General features: G+C 36.1%; 2 protein-coding genes across 3 annotated transcripts in view; one reads left to right on the top strand and one right to left on the bottom strand.

Moving 5' to 3' along the window:
• The window catches only part of LOC106879835 (39S ribosomal protein L14, mitochondrial), a 7,043-nt gene extending 1,179 nt beyond the window's left edge, over window positions 1-5,864 (top strand). Inside the window, exons 2-3 of the mRNA XM_014929539.2 lie at window positions 1,639-1,735; window positions 5,439-5,864. Of these exons, the coding sequence (XP_014785025.1) occupies window positions 1,659-1,735; window positions 5,439-5,811 (450 nt within the window). The 5' untranslated portion in view covers window positions 1,639-1,658 and the 3' untranslated portion in view covers window positions 5,812-5,864. The remainder of the gene's footprint in view (window positions 1-1,638; window positions 1,736-5,438) is intronic.
• A 293-nt stretch (window positions 5,865-6,157) lies between these two features.
• The window catches only part of LOC106879836 (rab3 GTPase-activating protein non-catalytic subunit), a 74,447-nt gene continuing 65,531 nt past the window's right edge, over window positions 6,158-15,073 (bottom strand). For both annotated transcript variants that reach the window (XM_014929541.2, XM_014929540.2), the window contains 3 exons: window positions 13,310-13,570; window positions 11,350-11,508; window positions 6,158-9,769 (listed from right to left, as the gene is read on the bottom strand). In XM_014929541.2, coding sequence (XP_014785027.1) covers window positions 9,620-9,769; window positions 11,350-11,508; window positions 13,310-13,570 — 570 coding nt within the window. In that variant the 3' untranslated portion in view covers window positions 6,158-9,619. The remainder of the gene's footprint in view (window positions 9,770-11,349; window positions 11,509-13,309; window positions 13,571-15,073) is intronic.

Genomic DNA, 15,073 nt, shown 5'->3' on the forward strand with positions numbered 1-15,073 from the left:
GCTGGGAAGTGGTCACTGCTAGTGTGTGCGAAGTTGTGCAGGGTGTGGGTGTGGTGTGGACGGAGGGGGTATCAATGAAGGAAGAAAGTAGGTAGGAGTGAAGAGAGGAAGTAGGTGTCAGGGCAAGAGAGGAGAGCTGGGTAGGAATGAAGAGAGGAAGTAGGTGTCAGATGAAGAGGAGTTGAGCCCATATGGCACAAAGGAGCGAAGAGAGAAGATTAATTCCTGTTCATATAGGCAATACATCAATGCTTACAACTGATTTCATGGGTGTGAAATTGATGCATGGCATCATCATTTTGGACTGCACCATGCAGCAAATAGATGGAGACCATGAAGAGTTGGGTTTTCTGATTACTTTGAGGAAATTCAGGAAGGTTGGTTTGGTGACACTGACTGATTTAAACTTTATCAATGACAAAACTTTGCTGCCAAATAAAATCATAGATGATCAAGCCCTTTTGTCAAGGGTAGAGTATGAATACAAGTTAGTTAATCTGGAGTTAAATTTCAGAAAGATAGAATACATAGTCCACAGTACATCTGACCACGAATCACTGAAGGCTGTTGAAGATTCTTTGCTCAAGCAAGTTTCTGGCATCAAGTGATTAAGATCATTCTTGGCAGACTTGGAGTGGGATATCAAGAATATCAAAGTGCATAGAGACTTTTTTTTAGGAAAACACTCATGAATATGGATAATATTTAAACCTTCAATTCTCCAGATAACTCAAAAAGAGAACCTTCATAGTAGCAATCAAGACAACCCTACTATATGGATATGAAACTTGGACCATCACTAAATTCATGGTCAACTTCCTTGATAGCTAGGCTTTGGCATCAACTAGATGCAGAAAGAGATCACCTGATATAACTGGCTCTTTATACACACCCTGTCTGCCACCCCAGGTGTCACATTAACCACTATAACCAATCCTTCTTGCCCTAGAGTTTTCCTTTTCACCCACATTTTTCCTGCAGGTAATTGATTTGTAGACATTCAAACTGAATATCAGCTGTATCAATCTCATCAACCTCAAAAGGCCTGCTGAGGTCATTTTTTACTACTATTTCCTCTTTACCAAACCATGAAAAGAGTGTTAATATCAGGAATGTGGCACTAGTCTATCCTAAGACTTTGTCATTGTTGATGTGAAAATACTACCAATAGTATAGTCAAAATATAACACTTGCATTTTGTTTTTTCTAATATTTGTTAGAATGAGCAATATTTACTTATGAATTATTGAAGTAATTTTTTTTTAGAATGGAGTAGGTTTTGTTTCATTTCTTTAGTGAAAGATTATTTTCCAGGTGAGTGAGTATCAATTAGATTTATAAGTAGAATAAATATGCTGAGAAAAATGTGTTGATCACTATTTTTTTTTTCTGGCAGTATGAAAAACAACTCCTTTTGTGTTTCTATATTTTTTTTTCTTTGAACATAATCAATAGAAGTAGTTGCCATAACAGTTTGTAGAATATTTAGTAGAATAGAAAATTTGAATGATTTCAGATAGGTTGATTGGCATCATACAATAGCTGTAAGGAATTTGATTCAGTGATATTGCAGTCTAGGACCTTGACATTTTTATTGTCTAATTAAATATGAATTATACTTTTTCTGTATTTTTGCAGTTGTAACCCTTTCAATCAAGATGTTTGGAAATATTTTGCGGAACAGTATTCCATGTATTTCAAATATCACTTCTACTGGCTTTCCCCGGACATTTTGGTAAATATCTCAAATTTGATTTGTCATTTTTGGGTGGTGAAGAGAAATGGAAGTGCTTGAGTGGTGCCATCAAATGCAAAACAAAGATAAATCTTCCCATGGATAGACTGCCAGTCTATTGCATAGAATGTGTCTAAATGTTTTTGTCTATATTCCTATCAACTAAGTGAACAGATGCAGTATAGAATAAAATGTTCTGCATATAAATAATGAAATGCCAGCAGTTGATGTAATATGACTCAGTTCCTCTATTATTCAGCCTCTCTCTCATAGTTTTCTAGAATTCAAGACTTGACACTGGCCAAACATAATTAGTGCTGGTTTATCTTATTGCTCTTATACTTCATGATTAATGACTGAACTATTCATTTTGTGAACTGGCCAAACACATTTTCTCTTATGCTGTATTTCTTTATTATTTTATCAATGACTGGTGTAGCAACACCATAGTCAACTGCTACAAAGGTAAAGGTGATGCCTTAGATAGAAATAATTACAGAATTATCAAATTGCTGGATCAGGTGATGAAAGTTACGGAGAGAGTCATAGCCCAACTAATTAGATGAGATGCAGTTTGGTTTTGTGTCAGGGAGAAGCACCACTGATGCTATATTTCTAGTGAGGCAGCTGCAGGAGAAATACATAGCCGAAGATAAACCTCTGTACTTGGCCTTTGTTGACTTGGAGAAAGCCTTTGACAGGGTCCCCCCCCGATCCCTTATCTGGTGGTCAGTGCGGAAACTGGGGATAGACGAGTGGTTGGTGAGAGCTGTACAAGCTATGTACAGGGATGCTAACAGTGAGGTGAGGGTTGGCAATGGGTACAGCGAAGAATTCAGGGTACAAGTAGGGGTTCACCAAGGATCGGTGCTCAGCCCCTCTTGTTCATCATAGTCCTCCAGGCAATAACAGAGGAATTCAAGACAGGTTGCCCCTGGGAGCTCCTCTATGCTTATGACTTTGCTCTTATAGCTGAATCACTAACTGAACTAGAGAAGTTGTAAGTGTGGAAGCAAGGTCTAGAATCAAAGGGCCTTAGAGTTAATCTAGCAAAAATCAGTTTTAATAAGTAGGAAGGCAGACAAATCACAAGTTCCTTCAGGTAGACAGCCCTGCTCAATCTGTAGAAAAATTGTAGGTAGAAACTCCATAAGATGCACCCAGTGTAAGCTTTGGACACACAAAAGGTACAGCAACATCAGAGGAAGGTTAACAAGGAAACTAGCTTTTGTATGTGGAAGATGCACATGTACAATAAACACTGAAAATGTGCAGAAAATAGACTCCATCAACTGCCAGGGGAACAAGCTAGAGATAGTAGATAGCTTCCATTATCTAGTGGAGGTGGATGCTCTATGAGTGTAGCTGTGAGAATGGGATTAGGATGGGCAAAGTTCAGAGAACTCCTACCCCTACTGGTAACAAAGGGCCTCACTCAGAGTGAAAGGCAGATTGTTTGGTATCTGTGTGTGAAAAGCTATGCTGCATGGCAGTGAAACATGTGCTGTGACAGCCGAGGATATGCATAGGGTTGAAAGAAATGAAGCCAGTATGCTTTGCTGGATGTGCAATGTCAGTGTGCATGTTCGACAGAGTGTAACCATCTTGAGAGAAAAGTTAGGCATACCATGTGCAAGAGAGATGACTGTGTTGGTATTGTCATGATGTGTATGGATGAGGACAGGTGTGTAAAGAAGTGCTGGTCTCTAACTGTGGAGGGAACCTGTAGTAGAGGTAGACTCAGGAAAACATGGAACGAGGTAGTGAAGCATGATCTTTGAACTTTGAGCTTCACAGAGGGAATGACTAGTTACCATGACTTTGGTGATGTGCTGTGCTTGAGCGGACCCGTCAAGCCAAGTGCACCTGTGCTGGTGGCGTGTAAAGAACACCTTTTGAGCGTTGGGGCTCATGCAAGCAAAAAGAACACCTTTCAAGCGTTGGGCCTCACTGAAGCAAAGTGGCTGAATTCCTTTCCGAGCGTTGGGCCTCATGGTGGCAAAGTGGCTGAGTTCCTTTCAAGTGTTGGGCCTCACAGAGGCAATGATTGAGACATTTGGCATCATGTCATGGTTGAAAAGATCCATCAAGCCGAGCAAAATTGCAGTCATGGCAGATACCGGTGTCATGCAAATTGGTGCCTGTGCCAGTGGCACGTTAAAGCATCCCAAACATTAAATGATGATGACTCTAAAATCAATTGAATTTTTACAAAGTTTTCTGAACCCTTTTCCATGTTTTTAGAAATCTGTGCCGACTCCTTGTTATAATTCAACAATATCTGGTAATGCATATTCTAAATGTACGCCATTTTCCTGCAACACTTTGTCACTCATTTCTCGTATCCTCCATCATCATTATTGTTTCAATGTCTACTTTTCAATGTTTGTATGGATCAGATGGAGTTTGTTGAGATTGGATTTTCTGCTGCCAATATGCCCTTCCTGTTGCCAACCCTCACTTGTTTTTCAAACAAGGTAATATTTTTCTATGGTTGAGCATTTTTACAGAAGATTAGAAATGGACACCATCTTTGTGACAGGGATGCTCGCTTACAACTAATACATAATGTCAAAACAGACTCCCACTCAAATATATATATGTTTTAGATTAAATAAATTGAAAATCTGAGGTTTCTCGAGTGAGATGAGCATGGCCGTTGCCAGTACCGCCTGACTGGCCTTCGTGCGGGTGACATGTAAAAGCACCCACTACACTCTCTGAGTGGTTGGCGTTAGGAAGGGCATCCAGCTGTAGAAACTCTGCCAAATTAGATTGGAGCCTGGTGTTGCCATCCGGTTTCACCAGTCCTCAGTCAAATCGTCCAACCCATGCTAGCATGGAAAGCGGATGTTAAACGATGATGATGATCATATATATATATGATGGGTTTTCAGTTTCTGTCTATTGAATCTATTCACAAGGCTTTGTTTGGCCTAGAGCTATAGTAGAAGACACTTGCTTAAGGTGCTATGCAGTGTTACTAAACTTGAAACCATATGGTTGGGAAGTGAACTTATTAACTACACAGCTATGCCTCTGTTTGTAAATATTGTCAGGTAACATTAATTCAAGGGTTGGGATAACAGCACTTGACTAATTTTTTTTTTTGTCAAGATGTTTTTATTTCATTCACCTATCTCAAGTGTCATACCTTACCAGAGGTTCAACACTCCATTATTTATTGCAATAAACATATTTCTTATATTAACTTTTCGCTTTGATACTGAGCAAATTAAGTGCAACTTAATCTTTGTTCATTTTACATCCATTTTTACCTTGCAAATATGAGCTGGATGAATACTTAACAAGGCATTTATAGCCATGCACCTTTCTTGTTGCTAACTGTTACCTGTCTTTTAGGCAAGGGATATTTTAGTCAGAAAATAGTGTTTAATGTATGAAGATCAGGTTAATAATCCAATAAATTATAAATGCATTAATAACTATTCTCAAAAGCTTAAGGTATTTAAATAAAATATCTAGCATTCAGCTGGAAACATTTTATTCATGATAGAGATTGTACAGTGACCACACTCATAACCCCTATAGCATATCTGTACTGTTTGACTGTGTGCCACATATATACTCTTGGGTACATAATGTACAAGTATAGTAAAAACAAAACAAATGTAAATTGAAATTTTAATGATTGATGATTGTGATTTTGAAAAGAATTTGGTTATGTTAATCTCTTTTGCAGCACAACGCAAAGTCTTTGTGAAATTCGCAAGCTTGCAAGAATGCGTGTTGTCGACAATAGTGCAATTGGCAGAGCTGCAGCTGCTGCAGGTCGCCCAGCACGTGTGATCCAAGTCTACAACAAAAAGGGAGTTGGAATGATAGGTGACAAAATACTGGTTGCCATAAAGGGACAAAAAAAGAAAGCATACATTGTTGGACTGAAGCAAACGCAAAAGCCTCTGATGCCTAGGTTTGACACAAACAACATAGTTCTTGTTGAGGACAATAACAGCCCCACAGGTACTCGGATCCGTGTTCCAATTCCCTCACAGCTAAGAGGCCAAGGAAAGGAATTTACAAAAATTCTTGCAATAGCATCAAAATTTGTGTAGCTACACATCTTAGCAAACATTTTCTTTTTGTACATAAAATATTGAAAATTGTTCTTCCTGTTGTTGTTAATTTTGATGACTTGCAGATTTGTCAGAAATATAAATATTGATAGCAAACTTAGTTGTGATTGGTAGTTTTTATATATGCTTCAATGGATTTAAAATTGTAATTTTAATGCTAAATTTTGTTTAAACTGGAATTCTATCATCTTAAATATGTCAGAATGTTTAAAATGATGATGTTAATAAGTTTCTGAAACTATATAAGCACACATATGCAGTGTGTGGAAGGAGGTGGTGGTGAGAAAAGAAGGATTTGATTTCATAAATAACAAGCAAAAAGAAGTCTTAGACTAGTTTAATTTTATTTAGTAAACTTGGAGGTCAGACAAAAATGCAATATTTCAGAAACACCATTTTTGTGATAACACTTCCACAAAATATAAATAAAAAAAAAAATTCAAATACACTTGAATGAAGATGTTATATTATCATAAAAACACTATCATTATCGGTTTGAGGTTTTTCTGCTTTAATATGTTGAATGAGAATCTACTCAGTGTCTATCCAATGTCAGTAGGATCATCTATTTCACCCAAAGACTTTTTCTTCTCTTTTTAGAAATAAAAAACTGTAAGGATGCTTCATACAGGATTGTAGTAAAAGTGAGTAGTCAGCTAATGTATGTGTGTAATAACTAAGACATCAACTACATGTCACCAGTTTCATACAGGTCATTGAGTTATTTTGATCACTGTAATCAGTGATGGTGTTTCTCCTGTAGCAATTTATCTGTCAAATTATTCATTCCACTACTCCTTTCTAATACTAAACAAGAAATCGTAACTGATTCATCTCGTTGATATATTCCTAAATTCTTTGGAAAAGAAAAGAAAAAAAAACTACCAACTGTATTACTGGTTGATATTTGATTTCAGCTGACAGAAAACATTTGGTCATGTGAAGCTTTACAAAGCAATGAATGCATGCTATTTTGATTATTCATTTGTGATGCTTGCACTGACAATTATAGGACCTCAATATTATGAAGTGTTACGGCATACATATATGTGTTTGTGTGTATATATATATATGCACAAGTTTGCTGTGTATATTTTAATTGTTCTGCACACACTTCTCTATGTGATCATAGCTGGGTTGATTTTTGTAATTAATAACATGAAGTCATAGTTCTTACAAGTGTTTTTATAGCTGGATGAAAGTATATTTTTAGTATCAGCCCCTGAAAGATGGGGGATCTAGTTATTTACCAGATGCAGACTGAGGCAAGCAAAGTATTGTACTTTGTATAGGGATCACAACATACTGGCTGAAGCATGATATCAGGTAAATAATGACATTTTTCATTTAAATCTGAAAGCATTTAAGTTCTTCATTAGATCTTCATTTATCCTTATATTAAAAAACATTTTTAAAAAGAAAACCAAAGACTAAAGAAAGCTGATTTGTAAGAAATTGTCAGTATAATAAAACATGTTTGTTTATTTTCATTGATATAAATTGACTATACGATTTCAAAAGCAAATTGTTTAAAAATTCCTGGATAACGTAACTTCTGAATCTGTTTGTCTATGTTATTTAAGTTACAGTTACCAAAGTTATCACAGATTTTTGAGAACATTAGAGAAACTAAACTGATCTTAAAATACATCAGTAAACACTCTCCAATCGAAATCAACCAAAACACACTGTCCCTGTAATAAATGAGAAGTAGTAGGCAGAAGTTTGATCAGAATAACATTCTATGAAACAACTAGATCCAACTTCATAATGTGTTGAGGGATAATTTGCATTGTGTCCAGTTAGGCAAGTGATGGAGGTGAAATAAATAGGGATAACATCAGGAAATTAGATTCATTTGTTAAATATGATCAACAAAGAAACACAAGTCATGCATTGCATAACTTTATCCAAAGACAAGAACCATCTTTTATATTGAAATCATTTCAAAATAAAATGATCATGTTACATTATTGATGAAAACAACTTGTACACATTTTTTAAAGAATATATAATAGTTTCTTATTCAGGCATTAAAGCAGTTTTTATATGGCAGGAAATTACAAATTGTTATGTTCCTGCCTCTCCCAAAACAGAAGGTTTGCAGTTTGAGAAACAAAACTGGATTGCATACAGTGTATGTATATAAATATGAACATACCAAACATGTGAGAAATATTTGTCAAATACATTAAGATATTTTAATATAATTTGAATTAAATATTCTTCACAACTGAGCAATTGTTATCAGCAATAAAGCATAAGAGAGAATTTAGCTTTGCTCGTTAGCTTTCATTGAAGACTGATAAAAGAGAGGAATAGAAACTTGAAAGAAGTCAAACTGATTATATATTTACAGTTAAAGAAAAAGCAGAATTAAGTTTTAAAATATTTAGAATTAATAACGAATTTAAATTTAATTTAGAAAACAAATGTATGTGTATGTGCAAAGCATTTTCATTGTTAGATACATTAAATCAGGTAATTGTGTGTGTACATATACACACACGAATTTTTAGGTGATGACACTTCACTCTGCATTTGTAAACCAGCCAAAAATACATTATTTGCATTACATTTCTTTGAAAATGTCTCGGGACACCTGATAAACCTCAACATAATACATCTATGTTTCAACAAATGTTATGTGCATCCTATACACCACACACATAAAATACAGAGTTGGCAGATATATTAAGGTAACAAGCAAATTCATTTGAGTATTAAAATATAAATAATCCCCTGAATTCAAAGGTAAATAACAAGAGAAGAGCAAAAAAAAAAAATGTTACAAATGTCTTACAATTTGGATTAACACTAAATATGGTGAAGAAGTGAATAAAAATATATAAAAATAATTAAAAGCTTCACAGCTTTCAGTTAAATAAATAATCTTAGGAGTAAAGAGTCATTCTATGATAGTACTGGGCTAGAGTCAAGAAATAGAAGAAAAAAATAAAAATAAAACCTTAATTTCTCCTTACTCCATGCTTTTTGTCCTTAAGGTACATCATTGTTACATTTCATAATTTAAAAGGAAAATTTATTTTCTTATAGAAAGTAGTTTTCAATCAGGAGTTATAAGTCTTAGCAGACTTCATTCATTGAGTATAGATTGTCTGTATTGGAAAAGAGAGGAACAAAAAAAATAGCCTCTTTATTAGATTTGAAGTCTGAGAGCTATATGTAATGGGAATTGGAAAACTTGAGATGTTCAATGCTTTACAAAGAATGTTAGCACAATAAATGAACATCGAAGCTGGGTTACAGATATTTATCTAGAAAGAAACTAATACTTCACTGCCAACTGGAAAGTAATTATGACAGACTATATTAATATTTAACAGTTATAACAGTGGAGAAAAAGCTGTTATGATCATATCACTTATCAAAGTCATTAGCATCAAGTTAAATGATTCTAATTTAGAATCAAAACTTAACTGCTGACTGGGTTTGTCAAAAACTTACAGCTATAATACCTATCAACACCACTACCATCGTAACAAGAACATAAATATCAGGTATGATATATTAAACTGGATGTAGTGGAAAGTGTTTCTTTCTTATAGTAGCAAAACAAAAAATGAGACTTAATACCAAGGCAAAAAAAAAAAAAAAAGGGACAAATAAAGTAAGATGAAAATGAAACTTCACTCCAAATGATCTTTACTTCAACTTCGAATTGATAACAAATCACAGTGGGGGAAAAAACAAAACTCCCAAGTTGTTGAGACTTCAATTGTAAAGAAAAGGGTTTCAGTCAGAAATCTTGAAATTTCAATTGGTTTCATGATGTCTTCAATGTGGAAACAAGTTCAACTAAAGCTATGGCACGGTTATAATCATCTGAGCCTTCTTCTAAGCATTTTACAACTTGGTTTAACAGCTGGCAAATGGCTGGCACAGAACAGTCTGGAGTATAGAGAGAAGTGGTATCCTGTGAAATGAAAAAAATTTTTTACAACTTCATGAATGGACAAAATACTGGTAGAGATTATCAAATAGAATTTGATAGTAGCAACTCCTCACTATTCAAAACACAATCTGTTGCATCCATGTCTTAAAATTTTTTGCGACCCCAATCTCGCTTTTAACCTGACCCCAAATATCACATGTAGGTCTAAAATTGAAAATACAAAACAATGCAAGGAAAATAGAGGTGGTCTGCTTGACAAAGTCATTTAAAGTATATATATGCTGTGGAGGTGTGTAGTTTACTGTAGTGCTCCGCAACCTTTTTTCACTTGTAAACTTACATTCTTTTCAAAATTTGGTGGCACACCTGAACTAAAAGTATAGGAAAAAAATTTTTATTCAGGTTACACTGTGGCACATCAGTGTACCATGGCATACTAGTTACAGGGCACTGGCTTAGTGGTTAGGCTGTTGGACTCAGGATCATTAGGTTGTGGTTGATTCTTGGACTGGGCAATGTTCTTGAGCAAAACACTTCACTTCATGGTGCTCCAGTCTACTCAGCTGAAAAATGAGTACCACTATTGGAAGCACATTGCTTAGTGGTTAGGGTGTTGGATTCATGACCGTAAGATTTTGGTTTTGATCCCTGGATCAGGCAATCCATTGTGTTCTTGAGAAAAACACTTCATGTTGCTCCAGTCCACTCAGCTGTAGAAATGAGTTTAGCCGGGAGAGAAATGGGCTCCACCAGGCTTTTTTGCCTTAGATATGCTGCATGGTTGCAGCACCCCAACAACCCCCAAGATGTTAAGGGACTTGTCAATTGGCAATATATATGCCATGGAAGAGAACTGATGTTTTGAGAAAATGGCTTCATCAGAAAGAAATATTTAAAAGTATTTATGGTGGCATTGAGCATATAGACTTATTCAAAGCTACAATAAACATGCTAATTTATTAGTCTCCAAACATCAACGTTTGTGAATTTAATCATTCTTTCATCAAGTGTTAACATCATTAACAATACGCTGTTTTTATATTAAGCCTAAATATTAACTAAACTAATCTTATTCAGACACACTAGGTTTTTGATTTAAGTATTACCTCCTAAAAGCTATGTACAATGTCCTTTCTCCACAATATATGATAATTGTTGTTGCAACATTCATGCCAGCTTGAATACCATTCAACTTAGTTTGAGACTAAGTCATGATACTCTTGGTGATAATCCAAACATGATGATTTGGAAAGAAGGAAGTTTAAATCAACTTTTTCCATACTTGAAACTGGAACAATTGTAAACTATTAAATAGCTTGTTAATAACATAGAACATTATCAGTAAACTGGTTTTAAATGAAAAAGAAAATTTTCTGAACTTGGAAGAATTACAAAAACAGTTTATTTTAAGGAAAGTTTTGACAGCTGTATTTAGCATGTCAAGTGAATATGATATTGTCCTAACATGTAAGACTTGGTAGCTCTACAATTAAAAACTAAAATTTTGTTAAAATCAAAATTTCACTGCAAGGCATGCAACTTATACAGATTTCTGACTGGCTGAAACAAAAGTATAGCATTTTTAAAGCATGGATGCTTACCTGTTTTTTCAACCACTGTGAAAGTGAGGTTGTCATTGAAGCATATATATCAAGAGATTTGGACGGATTCTGCTTTTCTATATAATAAGCTATTCGCTGACCTAATATTTCCAGTAAGCTAGCACCAAGTTCTGGATCTAGATTCATTGTTAACAATACCTAGAGAACACAAGAACAAATAGAGATCAGCCTAAAATATGATTGCAAAGAAAACAATGTCATAATAAAGATAGCTTAGAATTAATTTTTTAAAATATTTTTTAAACATTTCTTTTTATTCCAGCAATAATGGAACTACTGAACAAAAGACCCTGCTACCAGATGCAGTCTGAAGTTAGAGTAATGATGACATAACGATACCAGGACTGTGAAAGGTTTGACTAACAATTAGACGAGTTGAAACTTCATCATCATCGTCGTCGTTTAATGTCCACTTTCCATGCCGGCATGGGTTGGACGGTTTGACTGAGGGCTGGCAAGCCAGAAGGCTGTACCAGGTTCCAATCCGATCTGGCAAAGTTTTTGCAGCTGAATGCCCTTCCTAACGTCAACCACTCCCAGAGTGTAGTGGGTGCTTTGTACATGCCACCAGCACGAGACCAGTCAGCTGGAACTGGCAACAATCACGCTTGAATGGTGCTTTTAACGTGCCACCGGCACAGGACCAGTCAAGCAGCACTGGCATCAACCACACTTGAATGGTGTTTTTTATGTGCCACCGGCATGGGTGCCAATCAGGCGGTACTGTCATCAGCCACAACAATTATTTCACTTGCCTCAACAGGTCTTCGCAAGTGCAGTTTATTGCCCAATGATTGAAGGGTACTCTTAAATGGGCTGGTTATGCTGCACTGGCATAGGCCACAGTTACGGTCTCACTTGGCTTGCTGGGTCTTCTCAAGCACAGCATATCTCCAAAGGTCTCGGTCACTTGTCATTACCTCGGTGAGGCCCAACGTTCAAAGGTTGTGCTTCACCACCTCATCCCAGGTCTTCCTGGGTTTACCTCTTTTACAGGTTCCCTCTACTGCTAGGGTGTGACACTTTTTCACACAACTGTCCTCATCTATATGCAACACATGACCATACCAGTGCAGTCATCTCTCTTGCACACCACATCTGATGCTTCTTAAGTCCAACTTTTCTCTCAGGGCACTTACACTTTGTTGTGTATGCACACTGACATTACACATCCAGCGAAGCATACTGGCTTCATTCCTTGCAAGCTTACGCATGTCCTCAGCAGTCACGGCCTGTGTTTCACTGCCATGTAACATGGCTGTTCACACACATGCATCATACAGTCTGCCTTTCACTCTGTGAGAGGCCCTTTGTCACCAGCAGAGGTAGGAGCTCTCTGAACTTTGCCCAAGCTTTTCTTATTCTAGCAGCTACACTTTCAGAGCATCCACACTGGTTATTGACTTGGTCACCTAGGTAACAGAAGCTATAAACTACCTGTAGTTTTTCTACAGAAGCTGTTTTCTGCACATTTTCTTAATTTAAAATATGTAGTAGTCATACATAATGCTGGCACAAGTTGTGAATTTAGCAATAGAGACACTGGCTTATGTTTTCCATAAGCCAAACTCAGCTGATTATCTTACTCTTTTTAAACAGCTTTGTTTCCATTGCTTGTTCTTGTTTTCAGCAACTCACAATAGAGCTAGGTAATTTTAAATCTTCAAAATTACTGCTTTGCTTTTCAAACTAAGTGTATCCAGGAATACATTATACAATGTGTCTTTACCTTTCTATAAGCTATAGGGTATGATTTGAAGGAGAGTTCCCACTTAAAAACTTCCTCATATGCTTATACATGAACATGATGATAATGCAAATGTATGAAACCATTACAAAAAGTTGATTTCCTCAAAGAGAAAATGCCTCTGAAATACTTGTAACAATCTTCTTCAAGGGGTAAACTAAAGGCTGAACAAAATATTTGGTCACCACTCACCTCTTCAGCAGTTTTGTCTAAACCTCTCAAATAAAGCTCTCGCACATGATATATGCGCAACTGGTCAACATCTTCCTCAAATACTCTAGCAATCTCAATGATGAGGGACGGCCACTCTGCATGGCTTTCATTCCAAGGCACAAACGTCATCTGTGTTGATTCTGGCACTGATGCTGTCATAGAAGCAGACAAGCTATCTTGAGACTGTTTGTCCTTCTTGGAAAAATCCTCCACTGACTGACTTATCACTTTTTTATAGAACTGAAATATAAATATGTATAAAGACATTTAAAATTATATTTTTTTTTGTTGAATTAAAATTGCTTCCTTCAAAAAATTTTCTAAATAGTAATCAAGAATAAATCTTTCAACAGTTAGATTTTACAAAAAAAAAAAAAAAGAATTCTAAAGAGATTTTATTAAAAAAAATTTTTTTGATTATTCAAAGATTATTTAAGTTTTGAGAAGATAAAAATGAAACAGAATGCTATATTATTTAAAACAGTCTGATTCAGCTCCATGAGACTTAAAATTTTGCAGGCTTCTAACAGAGACCTGGCTCATTAAAGCTTAGATTACTGAATGGAAGAACACAGGAAGTCCAAGATGGCTACTGGAAAATGGGCTGCTATTGGTCAAGGCAGGGCACATGATGTTGTTAGAAGTACGAGGTAAGATCATCATTTCAACAACACCAGATGGAAAAGAGAATTTCTTGGACCAAATGGCTGGACAGGAAGCTGGCAAGTGAGTGTACACTAGGTGTACAAGTACATGGATGTGCTAGTGGTTGTGTGTGTGTGTAAATACAAGGTGTTTCAAAAAATTTGATATCATTTGAGATGTAAATATCACAGAAACTACAGAGTCAAAGCAAATGAACCTCAACAGGCTTAATGTTGAGCAACATAAGATTTATTCCTCAAAATTTGAATGAGAAATTCAAAGGTTAGTGGATTCCATGAACAATTTCATGTCGCCAGTCACATTTCCCTCAATGAAAAATGAGCCATGAAGATGCTTCTTGGAGATGGCACAGAACACATTCACTTTTGGTGAGTCCCTCTCACACTCAACTGTGGCCTGGGGATTTTCTCTGCCCCAAATGAGAACATTATGGTTACTGACTTTGCCATTCGTATGAAATGTGGCCTCATCACTGAAAACAAGACATTCCTTGAACCCAGATTCTTCAAGTTTCTCTTGCATATCAACACAGAATTGTTTGTACTTTTGCTTGTCATTTGCTGTTATAACCTGAACGAGCTGCAGCTTGTAGGGTTTCATCAGCAAGTGTTTCCTCAGGACATGCCAAACTGTCGTTGGAGGAATTTGGGTTTCCAGACTTGTTCTTTTTATGGACTTCTTGAGGCTTCGCAAGAGTTTTTGGCGAACCCGCTCAACTATCTCTTCCGATGTTAGAGGTCGTCCAGATCCTTTTGCCCTGCAGACAGCTTTCCTCTTTGAATTTTTTGTGCCATGTCCAAATCTGCATTGCCGTTGGTGACTTTTTAGAGAACTCTCTCACAAATGCACACTGCACAGTCTTGTTCGACTGTGTTTGAGCATACTCCAACACACAAAACGCCTTTTCTCTTCTAGTGAATGCCATTTCTATACCTGAAGAGATAAACATATCAAACATTAAACATAAAACTTTGACCTGTTTCTACACATGCTGTTAAAATTTGAAGTCATTTGAACACGAACTGGCAAAGTTATAAGATTGCGAAATGATATCAAATTTTTTGAAACACCTTCTAC

This window comes from Octopus bimaculoides, chromosome 11 (genome assembly GCF_001194135.2).
Source record: "Octopus bimaculoides isolate UCB-OBI-ISO-001 chromosome 11, ASM119413v2, whole genome shotgun sequence".
NCBI classification, from domain to species: domain Eukaryota; kingdom Metazoa; phylum Mollusca; class Cephalopoda; order Octopoda; family Octopodidae; genus Octopus; species Octopus bimaculoides.